The following is a 21,487-nucleotide window of genomic DNA, read 5'->3' as shown; positions in this document are numbered from 1 at the left end:
ATCACTTTTAGTGCATAGTATCTGGCGTGAAGCATGGTGCGTGATTAATGCAAGTTTGGGGCTGCATCTTATGTAATGATGTTCGTTATTTACACAAAACTAATGGTATCCTAACTACTGACATATTCATGTAGAATACTTTTAATGTTATTTCCTAAGAAACACAACTCGTTGAGCAGAGATTCATATTACAGCCACAGAATGATTCTAAGCCTAATAAAATGTGGTGAAATGGTATCTTGGCCTCTACAAAGTATATTTAAAATTTGTTCTTTTTTATTTTCTGTTATAGTGTTTTGTACTCTTAAGAAATCCACTATCTATTTGTTACTCGTTGTTTCTAGCTCCTGTATATGTATCGCTTGTGGTCCCATAATATATACATGTATATAACAATAGCACAGGGTCACTGTTAGACATCAGAATGTACTTTTTATGATAGAAATAAAACCAGAAATGAACTAAGCTATATTTAATGTATATCATAGTTTACAAAGACATTAAAACAAGTTTGTATTTCCAACAGATAAATTATGTTTAGAATGCGATACACGATTTCAATTCCACTGCGCCTCACAAATATATAAAAATAAACTTAAGTATAAAAACTTTAAAAAGTGCTGAAAATATAATGTTTAATAAGCGTAAACACGCCAAGTATATTATACAACATACAGTCGTTTATTCTGTAGAATAACAAAATTCAAAGTCTTCCAAAACATAGCTTACCCACTATGAGGTAGGTCCCTGCATTAATGGATCCAATCCACGCAGTTTTAGACTTGGTTTCACTAAAGACAGTTGCAAGTTCGTTAAGGAAAACCCCAAATGAAAAAATTATTCCGTCTACTATTACGTTGCACATGAATGATGCAAAAACAATCATCCAACCCCATCCTCCATCAGGTGGCGCTACTAAATTCGGAACTTCATTTGTGTCGATAGCGTCTTCAGTAATAGGAAGTTTGGTACGTTCATCGTCTTCCTGCTTTTGTTGATTTGTTTTTTCGGATTTTTTCTCTGTTTCATTAGCATCAATACGAGTTAGTCTGTGAGTAAAGAAAGGGAAATAAACATGTAAATATTCGCTTAAACATTACACGTCAGTAACGATTAATTAGTGGAAGACTGAGTGTTAACAATATCTCGTTTATTTATAAACTAGTAGGACTGTATCTTGTTTGTTTATAAATTAGAGGAAGACTGAGAGTTAACGATATCTTGTATGTAACTTAGTAGAAGGCTGAGTGTTAACAATATTGAGTTTGTTTATAAATTAGTTGAAGACTGAGTATTAAGAATATCTCGTTTGTTTATAATTAATGAAAGACTGATTTTTAACAATATTTCGTTTATTTATAAATTATTGGGACTGTATGCTAACAATATCTTGTTTGTAAATTAGTAGAAGGCTGAGTGTTAACAATATCTAGTTTGTTTGTTTATAAATTAGTTGAAGACTGGATGTTAACAATATCTTGTTTATATTTAAGCAAATCAGTGAAAGACTGTATTAACAGTATCTTATTTGTTTATAAATTAATGGAAGACTGAGTGTCAACAATGACTTGTTTATAAATTAATGGAAGACTGAGTGTTAACAATGACTTGTTTGTTTATAAATTAGTGAAAGATTGAGTGTTAACAATGTCTTGTTTGTAAATTAGTAGAAGGCTAAGTATTCACAATGCCTTGTTTGTTTATAAATTAATGGAAGACTGAATGTTAACAATGACTTGTTTGTTTATAAATTAGTGAAAGACTGAGTGTTAACAATATATTGTTTGTTCATAATCGAAACGTGCCCAAAATGAACTATTTATGCTATGTTTGTCTTTCATTCTACATTAGAAGTCTTCCCGCGGCTCAGCGGTAAACTCAGGAGGTTTATAACGTTAAAATTTGGAGTTCGTTCCTACGTGGTTGAAACAGCGCTGATAGTCCATTTTTTTAGTTTTTGCCTAACAACAAACAAACAACTTAAGAAAAAACAGCTTTAAGATAGCTGTAAGAAGAGACTAAGAGAATATTGAGGTGAGATGTTAGTTGAAAAGTAAGTGGAAGAGAAAACAGAATAATAGTATCTATAAAATAGTAACCAGTAGTGTAATAACATTACAGAAGTGTGTAACTTTTTGTTTAACCTCAAGGTTACCGTTGAAGTGAAATAGAGACAACAAGAGCAGGTACTTATAAAATAACCATAGAAACATACGTTACTCCAAGTGAAAGTTAGGCGGTTATGATGGAAGAATGATGGGTGAAACATAAGTTGATAAATCATGTAGCATATCGAAAAAAGAGAAACACTAACATACAACAGAGAAGCACCAATGTAGACAGCTGTCCAGTAGTTACTAATAATAATGTGAATGGTACTTTGAGAATACAAACAGCAGGAAACATTTAAAAAGTAAAACTAAAACCAGTTCTGCTTCTACATATGACAGTCAATTAAGTCATGTTTAACTTATTGTACTAGTCATATAGAACGAACTAAGTATGCGCTATGTGAACGATGTGAAAAGTTTATTGTAACCAAACTTTCCTTGTTAACTGCCATTTAACTTTATAGACGATTGCTGAAAAATAAAAGAAAATATCTTGTTAGATTTCCTTTACATAAAAGTCGCAATAAGCCAAACATGGTCAATTATACAAACAAACAAGGCTGAAGTCGAGAGTTTGTAAAATCATAACTATTGTTACGTGTTTTTTTTCAATCATAACTACTGATACATGATTCTATTTTAATCATAGCTACTGGTACATGATTTTGTTTTAATCATAGCTTCTGGCACATTATTTTATTTTCAATTATAGCTACTGTTACATGTTTTTATTTTCAATCATAGCTACTGACACATGTTTTCATTTCGAAAACACTATATTTTTGTAATATTGCTAACTGGTAATTTTATAATGTTTCTCTTAAGTAGTTTATCTACGAAAAAAGATTTCTCTATTAAAAATATAAAACATCACACGATAAAAATCACCAGTTTTTAACTCGCAGTATTTTCCACAAATGACATAACAGTATGTCTGCGGATTTATAATGCGAGAAATTGGATTTCGATACAGATAGTCCATTGTGTACCTTTTTGTTTGACCTCAAAAACGTAAATACATTCAAATATTTCCATTTTTAAAACTAAAAAGTTCTTGTAACAAACAAAACGCAAATACTAAAAAATTAATGTCTAAACATCTAACGAAAGGTTGGTTTTACGTAAATAAGATAACCTATAAACACTGTGAAAAATAAAGTTATCTTTGTTGGTTAATATAATCTGTATATGAAAAAGATATAAACACTGTTTGAGTTTCTTTATACTAATGTTACAGTTGCAGGATAATATGGCACATATGTGATAAAATACAAGTATGTTGATAAAATCTCTGTTTCAGGCTGGAAAGAAAAGAAAATATGAAACAAATGTCAAACTAGAATTTCTGTGTGTTTACAAAGCCGACAGTAAGTTCTCTCGTTGGAACTATTTACTATAACTGGAGCTACTAGTTGGGATTTGTTTATCTTGTAACAGAATAGAATGAAGCACATGATAATGTCGGATTCCTAATTACACATTTTAGAATGGTGGTTTTCATCTACGTCATGTACCGTAAGCCCATTAAAGTCGACGATAAAGAATTCTATTGAAGCTACTTTTAGATTTGGAAAAGAATTTAGCTAAACTTTGATAACCTGCCCTTTAACATTAGAGAGCCATCTAGACTTTATGCTAAAGTTGAAACTTGCTGAACTATTTAGATTCTTCAAGTCTCTTTTGAAGTCTGGTTTTTACTCATCTAATTACAGAGTTGTGGTCAAATTTCACTGTTATTTCAGACCACAATAGCTAGCCCAAGAGTCGAGTGTGTATTGTTTGACTATATACCGACTTTCTGGTCTATCAGCCTAAAGTGTAGGTTATTCGCAGATATCTCTTTTATAGATTTAACTAGGTTTGATCGAAAATTACGAAACAAACAAAAACAGTATCTTGTAATAAATTCTTAAAATCGTATTATACGTTTCTCACCAATTAAAATTGCTGAAAGCTAACAATTTAAATATCATCTCTAATGTTCACTATCAGTTAGTGTATATTTATTAAAATCTCTCTACTTAAAATCGTGGCCCAGCATGTCCAGGTGGGTTAAGACGTTCAACTCGTAATCTGAGGGTCGCAGGTTCAAATCCCCGTTGCATCAAACATGCTCGCGTTATAATGAAACGGTCAATCCCACTATTCGTTGGTAAAAGAGTAGCCCAAGAGTTGGTGGTGGGTGGTGATGACTAGCTACCTTCCCTCTAGTCTTACATTGCTAAATTAGGGACGGCTAGCGCAGATAGCCCTTAAGTAGCTTTGTACGAAATTAAAAACAAGCCAAACCATTTAAAATCTTGGTGGGAATAACGATACATGTGTTCCATACCAGGAACAGCTCAGAGACAGAACGAACAATGTTGTTCACATGAACTTTACATGTGTGGGTGTAGGGAGACAATTCGGTTTGGATTTAATGTGTAGGAAAACACTTCGGTTTGGATCAGCAGCTACATTACTGAAAGAATGTGCTTCATATTTTACTTTATAATATCTTTGTTCAGTTAATGTGAAAGTTTCAGTTCTATTGCTTTCGTTTCTGAAAATTTCGTTTTCGCCTTCATGTGTTGAAAGAACAATAAAATCTGTAGTTTAATGTTTACAACTTGCTTATGAAAAGACTAACAAGTGCCACTAACGTAGCTCTTGAAACATATACCTTTCATTCCGTACACTAATTTTTGTCTTGCACGTTGAACTGTGACGTTTATCATCGTTAACTCAGAAGTGTCAGGTGTCAAGGGGAAGATTAAGCATTCTTAAGTCGGAGTAGATGTCACGGTTTATGATCCTGATGTCCAAACAGGAAAACACACAGCCGTACTTTATCCATTAGCAAGGTTTAATGTGCCCAGGAAATAAACTTTAGACTATAGTGATTTCTATATGTACATGTGTAGAAATTACTATTACATTTGTACAAAGTAAAATTGTTACATTATGTCTTAGTTTCATAGGTAGCAATTACTATCACAGTTTCATTTGGTAAAAATTGTTCCCTTGTATCTTGGGTAGAGGTTTTCGATACGCATCTCATTTTATTTTAATTTCAGTCTTTTTTTATTCGAAGTAAGTAAGAATAGAACTCAACCATAACAAACAGACGGCTCTCTACTGACAAAAATTACTAATACAAAGGTAAGTATAATTTAATAATAATTGAAGGACAGTTTAAGTTAACTTTTAACATTGAAGCTACGTCAAAACTGAAAATTAAAACTAAATATAGGAAAATTACTCTATAACCAAAACTACATACATTGTACGGCTTATAATTACGTCGACTTAATAGTTATGTTTCCTTCCACAAGTTACATACTTCACGGTCGAAACCATATATTGAAGTTTATAGCTATCAAATACACTCGGTCACTTCATGATTGACGTGCTTGAATTTTACAAGCAAATTATAACATATATTAGGCACAGAAATATTTTATATCTATACCACTTGTTCAGATATGTATAAAATTATTCATTAAAACCTATGATATAGTTTGTTGGACAAACTTTGCTGCTACTTATTTACCACAACTCACGAGATACAACTGCTTGATTGTGTTTCGTGTAGATTGAATCTTAGGGACACAGCTGTTACTAGGCGTAGAAAAAAGTTGTAAGCAATACTACCCCCCCCCCACTCCCTTCAATAGTTTTTACTAGGCCTACAAAGAAATATCAGATAATTAGTACTAGACCTACAACGTGCAGCGACATACTCACAATCTTAAGACACAAAGATAAAAGTATAAAACCCATATCAAAGATAGTAATGGTAAGCTTGGTATCTGATTATCAAAATAGATAGCGACTAAAGAGGTTTAATATGTAGCTATGGTTACGTATAATTCAGTGTGTCGGAGCAACTGCTATCTTTCTCAATACTGACTTAAATTTAAAAAATGAGGTGCATACTATTTGAGGTTGTTCATCAGGTCGCGATAAGACTTAACAATCTGTACTTTGAACCAGAGCAACCAAATATAACTATTACACGCCATTACACTGATAAATCTTTTCACGTAAAATTGTTGATTTATGCAATTCAGAGTTCGACACATTATCGTTTTGTAAGGGCTAAAAGCTAGAATTTGATAAAGATATTATACCGTCCGTCTTCAGAGAAAACAATAGATATTTAGATTTGAACTAAAACACGCAACATTCAAGGTCACAACTGACAGTACAAACGAGTTCTCATAAATATGTAATTAATACTCTGGATCAGGGGTTGTAAAATTTTTAGACCTACGGAGCTTCACATCAGAAAGAAAAAACATTCTGGAGCCTTAATTTAAAAAAAAAAAAACCTAAAAATATTAACAATCGGTCACTTGCACCAGATAAAGTTTACTTCAAGCGTTTAGAATATAAATTTATTAAAAATATCAATATTTAAAGAAAAATATTTACTTCTACTTACTTGTTCAAAAATTTCTGCTTGCAAAATTTATATCAGAAGAGTATAGTCTACTTATTCATTTATTAGTGGCTTGGATGGACTTGCTTTTGTTCACAAAGTAGTTCAGTAATTTTTCTAAATGAGAGGGGAAGTACTCTCCAATAGTTGAACACAAATCAGATATGCGCTGCAAGACTGAAACTTTTGCATCTTCAATTAAAGAAATTTCATTCATAAGTGAAAAGTCACCGAGATTTTCGAAGCAGTCAAGTTCTTCCATAAATATACATTCACCCCAAAGATTTAGCTTACGTTAAAACGCTCTCATTTTACTCTGAGCTTTGAAATACGTTACCCTGGTACTCTGCTTTGTAACATTCACTTCATTTAGATTGGCAAATACGTCCAAATGGTAAGCCACTTTCTGTTTCCAGCATTTCTCCCTCAATTTGTATGCAAGTTCAAAATAGCATTCAGATAAAAAGAAACCTATCTCCACATGCATTTCATAAAACTGAGCAAGCACTTTTCCCCGAGAAAGCCATTGGATTTCCGTATGAAGCAGCAAATGTTTATGCAAATTTCCCACATCCTCACAAAGTAAACTGAAAATCCTCGTGTTGAGTAGTCTTGATTTTATAAAATTAACTATTTTTATGACATCACCCATTACTTCTTTTAAGTCGTCTGGCATTCGTTTCATTGCAAGTACATGACGATGACGACGGCAGTAGATTCTCTCGATGTCCGAGTTTTTCTTTTTTATGCGTGCTGCTGCGCCTGAAATTTTTCCAATCATAGCTACAGCCCCATCAGTGCAAATATTTGAGCAGACTGACATTGGACCTCATGTTCTTCCATAAATAAACCGATCAGTTTAAACATTTCTTCGCCTGTTGTTTGAGTAGGCAAAGGTTTGCAAATTAGCATGTCTTCTTCAAAACTAGTTTCGTGAATATAGCGAACAAACAAAGCAACATCGCATAACCTACGACATCTGTTGATTCATCCATCTTAAGCGAAAAAGTTTGACTCGCTTTTACTCGCGTGATTAACTCCGTTAAGCAATTTGCTGACACAACCTTGATTCTTCGAGAAACCAAGTTGTCAGAAAAGGACACAGAGTTAATGTTTATAAAAAATTACTCATCAATCGTGCACTCTACCAAATCTTTTGCGCGTAGTTTTGTCAAATCTTCAGCAATTGTATGAGCTTCACTTGCTTTTGCAATACGGTAACTAACACGATATGAAGCAATAAGAGCACCTTTGTTGTCCTGATGGGCGAACGATCGAAATATAGCTATCTATGAATTTAATTGCAAGCACTTTCTTCTGAATTACTCGGAAGTTGGATTTTTTAATTGTAAGTGTTTGGTTTCTAGATGCCGTTTTAACTTTGCCAGATACAAACTGCTGTTACTTAACATTGTTCCACACTTACCACACAACCCACCAGGTTCATCTTCATTACCTATCCATGTAAAACCATATTCAATAAAACTTTCACCATACTTTTTTTTTTCTTGTTTCTATACTTCTTGCATCATCCTGCATTGAAGTACTTGCACACGACGATAACGCCAATGAATTCGTATTGGGCTTAGGAATATTTTTACTCAGATTTATTACTGATATTCAGCCACTTATCCATTATAAGGGTGACAACCAATTATTAATTTGTCTAAAAACGTATTCTTATATCTTTGGCACTTCCATATTATTTTCACGGACACAAATTAGGTTTTTAATCAAAACTTATTCGAACACTTGAGTTTTATGTTCTTACAATGAATGATATGCTGACCTAAGATCAGTGTTGCCACAATGAAATCAGAAATAAGGATTTGTGAAAAAAAAGGCTAAGTCGCAATAATAATCTATTTTTCTAAGGGAAAAAAGTAACATATTATTTTTTCAATTTTTTTGTTTTTTAACAGAAATTTTTAAGGCAAATAACAAAATATCGAGCCAGATCAGAAGTGCGTCTAAATTTCGAACGAAATGAAACATGACATCATCTACCAGCAACCAGTGGTAACACTGTCGAAGTCAATTGAAATTGTATTGACACTTTCACCCCGAGAACTTTCCTTAAGCAAAATAAAATCGTTTGGCGTTAGGCAGCATAAAATATTAAAAATTCCAATACGCGATAAACATGTTATATTAAAGACATATTTTAATTTTTACTTTTTTGTACAGTGTATTCTAACTCAATTTTATAGTTTTAGGAAAAAATATTAACATTCTAAAGTTTTCTCTGTATCATTCGAAAGAATAAGTTTGTAAAGTTGTAGTTTTAATGCTATTCGATCATAGCTGTTATATTGGAATGTTTAATAGCATCTCCTATCACCAGTGGTAGAACTTCTTATAAGCGACTGTAAACATTATAACTCTCAGAGCTGTGAGAAGGTCAAGTTTAAATATTACTACACCTCAAATACAACTTCTTTCTAGTGAGGTCATAAATCACACTGAGATATGATTTCTTTTACGAAACGATTTTACCACACCCATAAGAAGATAGTGGACGAGGCTCATACTACCTCTTTAAGGGACGCTATGTTCAGACTATTGAACAGGGTGAGATCAAAGATTCAAATACTTATTATACATACTTATACAGCTTATTTGTATGTGTACAATGTTGTGTGACACATAGCGAATGATCATTGTTGAACTTGCATCTAATATTTTAAAACAAATCACTATTAAAAATATCTGTGAGATCTGTGTCACTGAGTATATATAAATATTGCATATCCATATGTCTTTATTGATTATACATAAAATATTCTACACAAAAATGATACAAATATATTGTTATCAAATAACATATGTGCCCTAAGACACAACACGCTTCAACAACTAATTATTATAGCAAGTGTTGGGGTAAAATACAATATGATTTACTTTTAAGACAATAAACAAGGTATTTAACACAGATTATTTATACAAAAATTCACAAAGACTTAAAAGAAGTGTGTTTCTGACTCAGATTCTCATCAGCAGTGATGTGCTATCAAAGGTTAAAGTTCTTCATCTTATTCATTCAAAATAACTTTAACCTGGATAAAAGAATGTTTATTAAACCATTTTCAAAATTGGTAAAGCCTTATTTGACAGTCTCAATCATTATAATAAATAAAAGTGGAGAGATTGTAGGATAGTATCTGTCATTATAGTAAGTAAATGCAGAACAATTATAGAATACTCCCAGTCATTAAAATTAATAAAAGGGGGGTTATTATAAAATATTATATGTCATTATAGTAAATGAAAGTAAAGTAATTATAGGACATGCTGTCATTATAGTAAATAAAAAGGGAGTAATAATGTAAGAGTCTCCATCATTATAATAAATAAAAGGGGAAGTAATTATAGAACAGTCTCAGCCATTATTGTAAATGAGTGAGAAGTAATTATAGAACAGTCTCAGCCATTATTGTAAATGAGCGAGAAGTAATTATAAAACAGTCTCTGACATTATAGTAATTAATATGTATGTAATTATAGGGCAGCTTCCGTCATTATAATGAATAAAAGGGAAGTAACGATACAACAGTCCCAGTCATTATTAGTAAAGAAAAGGGAAGTAATTATAGAACAGTTTTAGGAATTATAGTAAAAAAAAATTGAGTAATAATAGGGCAGTCTCTTTAATTATAATAAACAAAAGAGGAATAGTAATAGAACAACCTCTGTCACTATAGTAAACAAAAGGGAAGTAATTATGGAACAGTCTCTGTCAATATAATAAATAAAAATGGGGTAATTATACAACATTCCTGGTCATTATAGTAAATAAATCAGAAGTAATTATAGAACATTCTGTCATTATAGTAAATAAATCAGAAATAATTATAAAATAGCCTTGATCATTATAGTAACTAAAATGAAAGTAATTATAGAACAGTCTCTGTCATTATAGTAAATAAATGGGAAATAATTATGGAATAGTCTGTTATTATAGTACACAGAAACGGGGTAACTATAGGACAAACTCCTCTGCAATTATAGTAAATAAAAGGAAATAATTATATGATAGTTTCTGTCTTACAGTAAATAAAAGGGGAAGTAATTAGAGGACAGTCTCTGTCATTATGAGAAATCAAAAGGGAGTAATTATAGAACAGTTTTGGTCATTATAGCAAATAAAAGGGAAGTGATTTTAGAATAGTCTCAGTCATTATAGTAAATAAAAATGGAGTAATTATAGAACAGTCTGTCATTGTAGTGAATATATGGGAAGTTATAGTAAATAAAAACAGGAGTAATTATAGAACAGTCTGTCATTGTAGTGAATAAATGGGAAGTTATAGTAAATAAAAACAGGAGTAATTATGGAACAGTCACGGCCATTTAGTAAACAGAAATGGAATAATTATAGGACAATTTCTGTCATTATAGTAAATAAAAAGGGGAGTAATTATACAACAGCCTCTGTCTTTATAGTAAATAAAAGGGAAGTAATTATAGGACAGTCTCTCTCATTGTAACAAATGAAAGGGGAGTAATTATTGAACACTCTGTAATTGTAGTAAATAAATAAGAAGTGATTATAGAACAGTCTCATTCATTATAGTAAGTAAAAAGAGAGTAATTACAGAAATGTCTCTGTCATTATATTAAATATAAAGGAAATTATTATGGAACCTCTGTCATTATATTAAATATATGGGAAGTAATTATGGAACAGTTTCAGTAATTATAGGAAATGAAAGAGGAGTAATTATAGAACAGCCTGTCATGGTAGTAAATAAATGTGAAGTAATTATAGAACGGTTTCAGTGATTACAGAAAATGAAAGAGGAGTAATTATAGAACAGCCTCTGTCATTATAGTAAATAAAAGGGAAGTAATTTTAGAACAGTCTTTTGTCCCGACCTTTCCTTCTTTCCACTGCTACCTTTGCCTCCACCCAAAAGACCATTTAGTGAGACATTCCCCACCCAAAAAGTCAAGAATAATAACGATAACTAATTTATTAAAATAATAATAAAAAAAAAACAAACCCCACCACTTAATCCTAATAACAATCCACGAAAGGGGACGAAGAGGAACTACAAAGTTCCTGAACACCCCAGTTGGAGAGAGAACTCTTCGGATTTCTCTCTCTCTAAACTGAACCCCTGCCACGTTAGTTTAGTTAGTTTAACAGTCTTTTGTTGTAGTAAATAGATGGGAAGTAATTACTGATTAGTCTCAGTCATTATAGTAAATACAAAGGGAGGAACTGTATGACAGTCTTTGTCATGATATCAAATGAAAGGACAGTAATTATAGAACAGCTTTAGTCATTGTAGTAAATAAATGGAAGTAATGATAGAACAGTCTTGGTCATTATAGTAAACAAAGGGAACTTATTATAAAACAGGCTTGGGCATTTTAGTAATTAGAAGGGAAGTTATTATAGAACAGTCTTGGACATTATACTAAATAAAATGGAAGTAATTTTGGGAAGTCTCTGTCATTATAGTATATAAAAGGGGAGTATTATAAAACAGCCTCTGTCATTACAGTAAATGAAAGGGAAGTAGTTATAGGGCAGTCTCAGTCTTTATAATAAATAAAAGGGAAGTAATTATAAAATAGTCTTGATCATTAAATTTAATAATTAATTATAAGACAGACAAATACAAGTCTTAGTATCACAGAAACTTACATTTTGTTTAATTATTCAAGATTACATTTGTAGTATTTGACTTATTTTATAAGTGGACTTTATTTAAAATTCTGATACAGTAATTAATTCTGTGTTTAAGTAGTAGCATCTTCTGATGCTTGAGTAATTTTTGGTAGTTAGTGCTACTGCCATGTCAGTAGGACAATTAAACTCACCTTCTGAAATATTTTATGTTGAAAAGCATCTTCCAAACAATGTCTTTGTGCAGAGAAGTATTCTATGTTTCTTTTTTACATACATTTCTTTAAAAGAAGGAAATAACAACCTGCAACTTCCTACATAAATTCACAAGTTGCATCTCAGACAATGTTTTTAAATTTTCATAGCCTGTAAAAATAATATTTTCTTAACATAGAGTTGAAAAACACTTGGATTGGTAGTTCAGTTGAGAAAAATTATTTGACATTTATAAAATTATATTCACACACACACATATATATATATATATAATTATATGCCTATATAATGACCACCACATCTTTTTCTTGGAGAATCGGGGATGATGCAGGTAATGGAGTGGGATGTTCGGATTCAGTGTCTTTGATGTGGGAACGCATCATCCAGCGAGATACAATTGGTATTGAAAACGTTAAGATGGCAGAAAATGTGAGTAAAGATCCAGCAACAAAAAATGGTATATCGTAGCTACCAGTGAAGTCGTACAGTGATCCTAAGGAAACAGAAATAAAAGAAATCATTTCACACACCTACAAGTGTCTTAAAATAGTGAAATAGGTAATGATTTAACACACACCTATAATGGAACACAATAGTTGTTTCTTCAGCCAACTAAAATCTACAAAACTGACATATAAAATATAAATATTTGTATATACAGCGACACACTCTTAATTAAGAATTATTAAAGGATAGGTGGGATATTTAATGTGTCAGCAATGAGAAGCCAACTCAATATGGAGTATAGTCATCATGATTAATAAGTGCAACTTAAATCTGGTGCTGAACGCTTAAAAAAATCGATCAATTTTATTAAAGATCTGTTTTCAGGGCAACTTTCGTGTCTAAAGTCACTTGATAGGTTGCATCGCAATTGTAAGAGAATGTACATATTCTTTCATATTAAGGTGCGCTTAGAGTGGAGAGAACTGCATTCAGTCACATCCCTTTTCTTTTCTTCAATGAATGTCACCATTGGATAAAAGTAAGGGGCAGTTTTTAAAATGTACGTCTTTAATGTTACCATTCCGAGGGAGTATATGTTCGTCAGTATTTATTCCTATCCATACTCCTACAATTACCCTGTGCGTCACGTTCCTGTACGTGTGTTTAATAGCCAGTGTACTGCCATGTGGTTTTTAAAACTATGTTACGTGAAGACCATTAGAAGAGCGAACAACGTTTCGACCTTCTTCGGTCATCGTCAGGTTCCGCCATAGTTTGAAATGTCACAAAGAAAGAGGACTCGGAAGCTGACAAACGTAAAATTAAAGAAGAAATAAACCAATATAAAGGAACGCCTTTTTATAATAAATTATAATCAAACATCTAATACCGCCCTCTTTTTTAAGTTACACAACCCCTTTCAAACATGTGGTCAAACTGGATTAGGATACGCTGTACAAAAAAGTAAAAATTAAAATATATCTTTAATATGACACATTTATCGCGTATTGGGCCTTTTAATATATTATTGTCTAACGTCAGACAATTTCATTTAACTTACGGGAAGTTATTGCGGCGAAAGCGTTTATAGAATCTCAATTAACTTCGACAATGGCACCACTAGTCTCTAATAGCTATGACACGATCTCAAGATCGCATGCGTCAATAGAGATGGGAGATAGCCTAGTAATTTTCACATGAAACTCAAGTGTCTGAACGAGTTTTCGTCAAGAAGCTATTTTGTATTCGTGAAAATACTTTGGTGTGCCAAAGATATAAGAATAAGTTTCTTAATGATTAGTTGCCACCCTTATAATGGATAATTGGCTGAATAACAGTAATAAATCTGATACGAGTAAAAATCTTTCCAGGCTTAATACGAATTCATTGGCGTTATCGTCGTGTGCAAGCACTTCTTCAATGAAGGATGATGAAAGAAGTAGCGAAACAAGAAAGTATGATGAAAGTTTTATTTAATGTGGTTTTACATGGGCAGGTAATGAAAATGGATCTAGTAGGTTGTGTGTTGAATGTGGAACAATGTTAAGTAACAGTAGTTTGTATCTGGCAAAGTTAAAACGGCATCTAGAAACCAAACTTCCAATTAAAAAATCCAACTTCCGAGTATTTCAGAAGAAAGTGTTTGCAATTAAATGCATGGAAAACCATATTTTGATTGTTCGTCCATCAGGACAACAAAGATGCTCTTATTGCTTCATATCGTGTTTGTTATCGTAGTGCAAAAGTATGTGAAGCTCATACAATTGCAGAAAATTTGATAAAACCATGCGCAAAATATTTGGTAGAATGCATAGATTGACGAGAAATTTCTTATAAATATTTTCTGACAACTTGGTTTCTCGCAGAATCAAGGATATGTCAGTAAATTGCTTAACGAAGTTAATAAGGCGAGTCAAAACGAGTGAAATGTTTTCACTTCAGATGAATAAATCAACAAATGTCGCAGGTTATGCGATGTTGCTTGTGTTTATTCGCTATATTCACGAAGCTAGTTTTGAAGATTGTTTTTTTTTTAAGTAAGCACAAAGCTACACAATGGGCTATCTGTGCTTTGCCCACCACGGGTATCGAAACCCGGATTTTAGCGTTGTAAGTCCGCAGACATACCGCTGAGCCACTGGGGGGCAGTTTTGAAGAAGACATGCTAATATGCAAACATTTGCCAACTCAAACAACAGGCGAAGGAATATTTAAACTCATCGATTTATTTATGGAAGAACATGAGATCCAATGGCAGCTTTGCTCAAGTACAGCCCCACTGATGGGGCTGTAGCTATGATTGGAAAAATTTCAGGCGCAGCGGCACGCATAAAAAAGAAAAACTCGGACATCGAGAGTATCCACTGCTGTCTTCAGTCATGTACTTGCAATGAAACGAATACCAGATGACTTAAAACAGGTATTGGATGATGCCATAAAAATAGTTAATGTTATAAAATCAAGACTACTCAACACGAGGATTTTCAGTTTACTCTGTGAGAATATGGGAAGTTTGCATAAAAATTTGCTGCTTTATAATGACGCCCGTGGCTTTCTCGTGGAAAAGTGCTCACTCACTTTTACGAAATGCATGAGGAGATAGGTTTCTTTTTATCTGAATGCCATTTTGAACTTGCATACAAATTGAGGGACAAATGCTGGATACAGAAAGTGGCTTACCATTTGGACGTATTTGCCTATCTAAATGAAGTGAATGTTACAAAGCAGAGTACCAGGGTAACGTATTTCAAAGCTCAGAGTAAAATGGAAGCGTTTTAACGTAAGCTAAATCTTTGGGGTGAATGTATACTTATGGAAGAACTTAACTGCTTCAAAAATCTTGGTGATTTTTTACTTATGAATGGAATTTCCTTAAGTGAAGATGCAAAATTTCAGTCTTGCAGTACATATCTGATTTGTGTACAACTATTAGGGAGTACTTCCCTCCTCATTCAGAAAAATTACTATAGATTCAAAATCCCTTTATTGACTCTGCAAACACCAACGATTTGCCTTTAAAGGAAAAAGACCAGTTTGTAGAAATTTCGACTGATTACACTCTAAAAACAAAATTTCAGCAAGAAGAAATTACACAATTTTGGATTCAAATGGCCATGGAATAAGTAACAGAGATTTGAAAATTTTGATGCGTTTACCAACAACATATCTTTGTGAGCAAACATTTTCACTGTATACAGCTACAAAGACCAAATTTAGAAACAAGTCAAATATTATAGGTGATTTGCGCTTACAGGTAACAACCATAACTCCAAATATTGAACTACTTTGTGAACAAAAGCAAGCCCATCCGAGTCACTAATAAATAAATAAGTACACTGTACTTTTACTGACATAAATTTTGTAAGCAGAAATTTTTGAACATGTAAGTAGAAGTAAAAATTTCTCTTCAAATATTGATATTTTTAATAAATTTATATTCTGAAAGCTTGAAGTAAACTTTATCTGGTGCTAGTGATCTGTTGTTTCTATTTTTAGTGTATTTTTTAAAACTAAGGCTCCGGAATGCTTTTTCTTTTTGATGTAAATCTTCGCAGGTCTGAAAAGTTTGGGAAGCCCAGTACTACCACAAAACCCATTTGCTGTTGCGAACTTCAAACTGGTAAATGAGTTGAATTGTGTGGGATCACTGAATGCAATACTGGTTCATTAAATAATCCCTTGTATTTCATGACATTCGAAATACTTGATTTGAGTTACAATGGGTAAGTAACGTTAGTTTAAAACAAGGATTTTTGCCGTTTCATAGATGTAATATTTAAAAATTTAATTTTTCTTTAATTTTTGTTTCTACGAATGGGATAATATGTGCTGAATAATTCTGATATCTTCTATTACATACTTTGTGACTAAGCATTATGTTTATACAATAATTTCCTTTTTTGCGTTTCAAACTTTTTTGTGTATTTTTCAAAATTCTATTAGAATGCTTCATGTTCAAAACATGATCTTCGTTTTAAGAACACCAGGTGACAAAAGACAGAAAAATATACCATTCTAAGTTTTGTGTTTTTCTTTTTTAGCAAAGCCACGAAGGCTATCTGCTCAGCCAACCGAGGGGAATCGAACCCCTGATTTTAGCGTTGTAAATCCGGAGACATACCGCTGTACTAGCGGGGGGCCTCCATTCTAACCGACAATGTAAAACGTAACTTTCGCACAGTTGGAAATACGTTCATATATACATACATACATAGCAAAGTAAAGTTTATTAGTTCAAATAAAAACACTACTTACCTGCTAAAGGAGGACCTAATATTGAAGAAAAACCACGGAACAAACTAAGAAGTCCAAATGCACTGCTGAGCTTGTCTAGACCCAATAGGTCGACAATAATTATGGAAGTTAATGATATGTATGCGGCTACGGGGAGAGAATGAAAATCCTTTGAACAAAGTACTTCGTAACGATTAAACAATTCTAAGAAAGTAGATCTCTACTTCTAACTACCATTATAATTATGTAGATAATATAAAAGGTGTTTAGTCCTCGCTTCAGACCTTCTTCGATAGTTTTATAATCCTATTATTTTGCATTTTAACAAACAGTTATCTCTGTTCATGTGGCTTGAAATTATATTCGCAATAAATAAACGCTAGGCCTTTTGGCCTAGTTTGAAAACCGCTAATACATGTTATGTTGACAAAACAAGAGGCTCGGCATGGCCAGGTGGGTTAAGGCGTTCGACTCTTAATCTGAGGGTCGCGGGTTCGATTCTCCGTCGCACCAAACATGCTCACCCTTTCAGCCGTGGAGGCGTTATAAAGTGACGGTCAATCCCACTATTCGTTGGTTAAAGAGTAGCCCAAGAGTTGGCAGTGAGTAGTGATGACTAGCTGCCTCCCCTCTAGTCTTACACTGCTAAATTAAAGACGGCTAGCATGGAGTAGATTTGCGCGAAATTCAAAAACAAACAACAAGAAGAACGTGAATACAGGGAGTTCCAATATTTGGTCAGTTTATTAAAACCACTCAAGTAAAAATGTCTTGCATCTTTTGAAGTACTACAACAATTATATTACAATTTTCATTTGTCGTATACAAATATTACTGTTTTTCACAACTGTTATCTTATAAATTAAATTTTTTTTATAAATGTCTTATAACGAAAGTCTTCCAAATCTTACTATTTTCATAACTATCGTTTTGTGACTAAAAGTGTCTTCTGATAGCAAGTGACAAGTCTTAAACATATAACCTATCAGCATGACGACGTTCAAAACGTTTTTAAGATGTTTTTAAAGCTAGTTTTTTCAGATAGACTTTATTTAACGCAACCACGTCCGTGGTTCTGTAGATGTGAGTATTAGAATGCCTCACCCATAACATTACCATTAAGGCTAAGATAAGAAAGACTACAACAGTTAGGTTATGAAACTAATTATTTTAGTTCATACAAGCATTCAAAATTTATGTCATCGGGCATTCTTACGTCACATGATATTTTCAAACCGAAAACATTATTAAAATACGTCTCATTTCATGATGTCAGGAACTTTAAACATTTATTCGATATTTGAATCTAACTTTTATTAGAGTTTCAATTTATAAATCTGTCGTAGTTTTTGTTTGAAAAATGTTACAAAACAAGTAATGAAAATAGTTTATAAAATTCGAGGGATGCTAAGCTTTCGAATCCCACTGTTCCTTAGAGTTGACGGTGAGTGGTGTTAACTAGCTGCTTCCCTTTAATCTGTCGCCTCTAAATTACGGACAGCTGGCGCGAAATTCAACGAACAGAAAGTCCTCCTGTAAGATGTTAGACACTTTAAATAAAGATAATTATTCTAACACTATTTAACATTTCACAAAAATTGGTTGCATATCTGGCTGTTAATGGGTGGTTGAAAACTGCGGGCGTAACCTACTGATTTGTTACATTGCTTACATACACAAAAGTTGGTTGTATATCAGGCCGTTACTGGCTGCTTGATTAGTTTAGTTAGTAAACGCCGAGGTAGTTGAACTAATACCATTCTAAAAGATTAAAAGTAGTGTGGGTTTTTACATTTGATATTGGAACTAAAGAAACATACAAGAAAAGAAATATGCTTTCAATGAATAGTTTACGTAATTACTTTGTTCTATAAATATTTAGCGACAGAACTCAACTACGTTGCCACCTCAGAATATATAATAGTGATACATAGTTGAGTGTGACACTAGTTAAATTTTTGGTATTTCATCAGATGTGTTGGTCTCAATAAATGTTTTATAACCTTTTTACAGAAATATTCCCTATTATAAGAGACAGTCTTCCAAACATATTGTAATAACGAATAAACTAATTGTATTTGTTTGTCGAATCACCAAGAAACCCAAAGCAAATATGACTGCACTTATTTAACTTTGTTCCTTGTTTCTAAGTATATTGATTTTCTAAGATTAAAAAACAAACTTATGAATTATTTTAATATTTATTTCCAGGAAGTCCTAACCACCAGATGTCTATGTATTTCGTAAATATTTCTTTTTTTACATACAGTACCATTATAGCAAAAAATAGACAACAACAGGTACTCACAGATAAAAAGTCCAAAGCACACTGCGGAAGCTACCACTGTTATATAAGATGAACAGAATGGAACAATGAAAACACTGATGCCCCCTAGCGTCAGGCATATGTTGTTTACGAAAAGTGCGCTCACTCTTGGACGGTCAGCTATCCATCCAAATATGAGCCTTCCTAGAGTATTCATGATTCCAATAATTGAGAGTAGGAAAGCTGCCTTTTCCCGGGAAATGCCCTTAACTACAGAGCTGTCTGTGATATAGACAAACGGGATATAAAACCCCATCATGCCAAAGACGTTGGATAAGCATAACACGAAGAAAACGGGGTTCTTGATTAGTGAAAAATCTAACATTTCCCTAATGACGCTAGAAAAGCTGCTAGGAAGATGGAACCAAGAGCAACGTCCTTCAATCTTCCCTTCTGTGAAACTAGGCACAGTGTCCACCATGCTGCTTTTACGAGGGATGGATGTCACACTGGCCACGAAGGAACGGACATCCCTTTGAGAATGAACGTACTGAGGCAGATGGGCAATGCTTCCGCTGTAGAAAATGTCTTTTCTGTATAAAGGGCGAGCTAGTTCCCGTCGGTCATACCTAACTGATGACCTTCGGCTTCTTAGAGACGATCTGCGACTACCTCCAGATGTGACCACGTAAGACTGGGGCTTTAATGATGACCTTCTACTGCCACAGGTAGTTATATGTCCCCCTCTTAATCGTTTCATCATACTGTCCAACATTTCACTGTGAGTTTTAACTGGATAGAGGGAGCCACTTGCAAACCTTACAGAAGAACGCCGTCTATCCAACTGTTCTTTGTTTACAGCAAGATTGCTAAGACACAGATCTGCCGAGTTATTATCAATACTTAATCCTTTTTCTTTGACAATTTGTTTGACTAAAGCTGATTGTACAATGCCCGTCTTTATTACTTCCTTATTCTTCTGACAGTCTGTCTCAGACATTTCATTTTTATTGATAGTACCATTGTTGACAACCTTAGAACCTGCGACAGTTATGAGGTTCTCATCGGAAAGAAGTTGTGTGGACAGGTCATTCAGGCTGCGCGAGCGTTGTTCTGTGGTATCTGAAGATGTTTTTCCAGTAGTGGTTGTCTTGGTTTCACTGTCATCTTCCTTAGAGCTCGAAGGAGATTTTCTGGCCTCTTCAATGGGCGATAGAGTGGACAGTGGAGCCTCCGGGTGGTAAGTGGACACATCGTCCAGATAAAGGGTGGATTGCACACCAGGCTCATTGTTCAGGTTCAGCCTGGGAAGCTCTTCTCGGTGGTGTAATGGAAACTTTTCAAAAGTTCCGTCTTGACGCTGCACTAAAATGTATTGACTGTTGTACATTGAGGTTGACCTTTGACGTTCTTTATCTTCAGCAATCCTCTGCAACAGCGGTTTAATATCACGAGGAGGGGGAGGATCTAGAGGTCTCATTAGTGCACCAAAAACAACACAGTTTAATGATAGGCCTGCTAGAATGAGGACCGCTCCCTTCCAGTCGTAAGTTTCGAGCAATTTCTGACATACAGGAGGAAATACAAAGGCACCCATCCCTGAGCCACATACAGCAATTCCCGTAGCCACACCTCTCTTAGTGGAGAAGTATATACTAACACTGACTATGGCAGGAAGGTAGATAAGACCAAACCCGATACCTGAAATAAAAGGGGTGTTACTAAATATAGAAAACTGTGTCTGGAACACACTTTTACAATATTATCTTGTTACATTGTACACCGTTCTTTGATAATAAAAATATTAACATTTTTCTTAACCTATTTATCCTACTAACAAACTCACAGTTTTATACAACAATAAACATTGTACTACATTGTTCATATCAACATTAAATTTCATAGAACAACTGTATATTAAGAATAAATATGATGCATCCACGTACCATCAAGATATACACATTTATACAATATCAACACCGTATATGGTACGAAGCAATGATACATTTTAGTAGGAAATATCTTACATTCAGGTAGCATTAAAACCAGAGTAACAGTATAAATGAGTTGGAACATGATTAAGTTACCTCCGATTATTTTATGAGATAAAGCATTTAGTAATTTTCTATTTGTAAAACATTATTACTTTTATATTT

The 21,487-nt window shown here is 33.3% G+C and overlaps 1 protein-coding gene across 8 annotated transcripts in view; it reads right to left on the bottom strand.

Annotated features, from left to right (window-relative positions):
* LOC143225435 (monocarboxylate transporter 12-like) overlaps positions 1-21,487 on the bottom strand; it is an 84,762-nt gene that overhangs the window by 8,565 nt on the left and 54,710 nt on the right. For 4 of the 8 annotated variants that reach the window (XM_076454860.1, XM_076454858.1, XM_076454861.1 and 1 more), the window contains exon 2: positions 730-1,049. In XM_076454860.1, coding sequence (XP_076310975.1) covers positions 730-1,049 — 320 coding nt within the window. Of the gene's footprint in view, positions 1-729; positions 1,050-9,277; positions 12,879-17,086; positions 18,599-19,373; positions 21,033-21,487 lie in introns of those variants that run through there. The other 4 variants (XR_013013849.1, XM_076454855.1, XM_076454856.1 and 1 more) reach the window with 4 other exon arrangements.

This window comes from Tachypleus tridentatus, chromosome 9 (genome assembly GCF_004210375.1).
Source record: "Tachypleus tridentatus isolate NWPU-2018 chromosome 9, ASM421037v1, whole genome shotgun sequence".
NCBI classification, from domain to species: domain Eukaryota; kingdom Metazoa; phylum Arthropoda; class Merostomata; order Xiphosura; family Limulidae; genus Tachypleus; species Tachypleus tridentatus.
The sequence above is the reverse complement of the archived record's forward strand: the minus strand, read 5'-3'. Positions and strand labels throughout refer to the sequence as shown.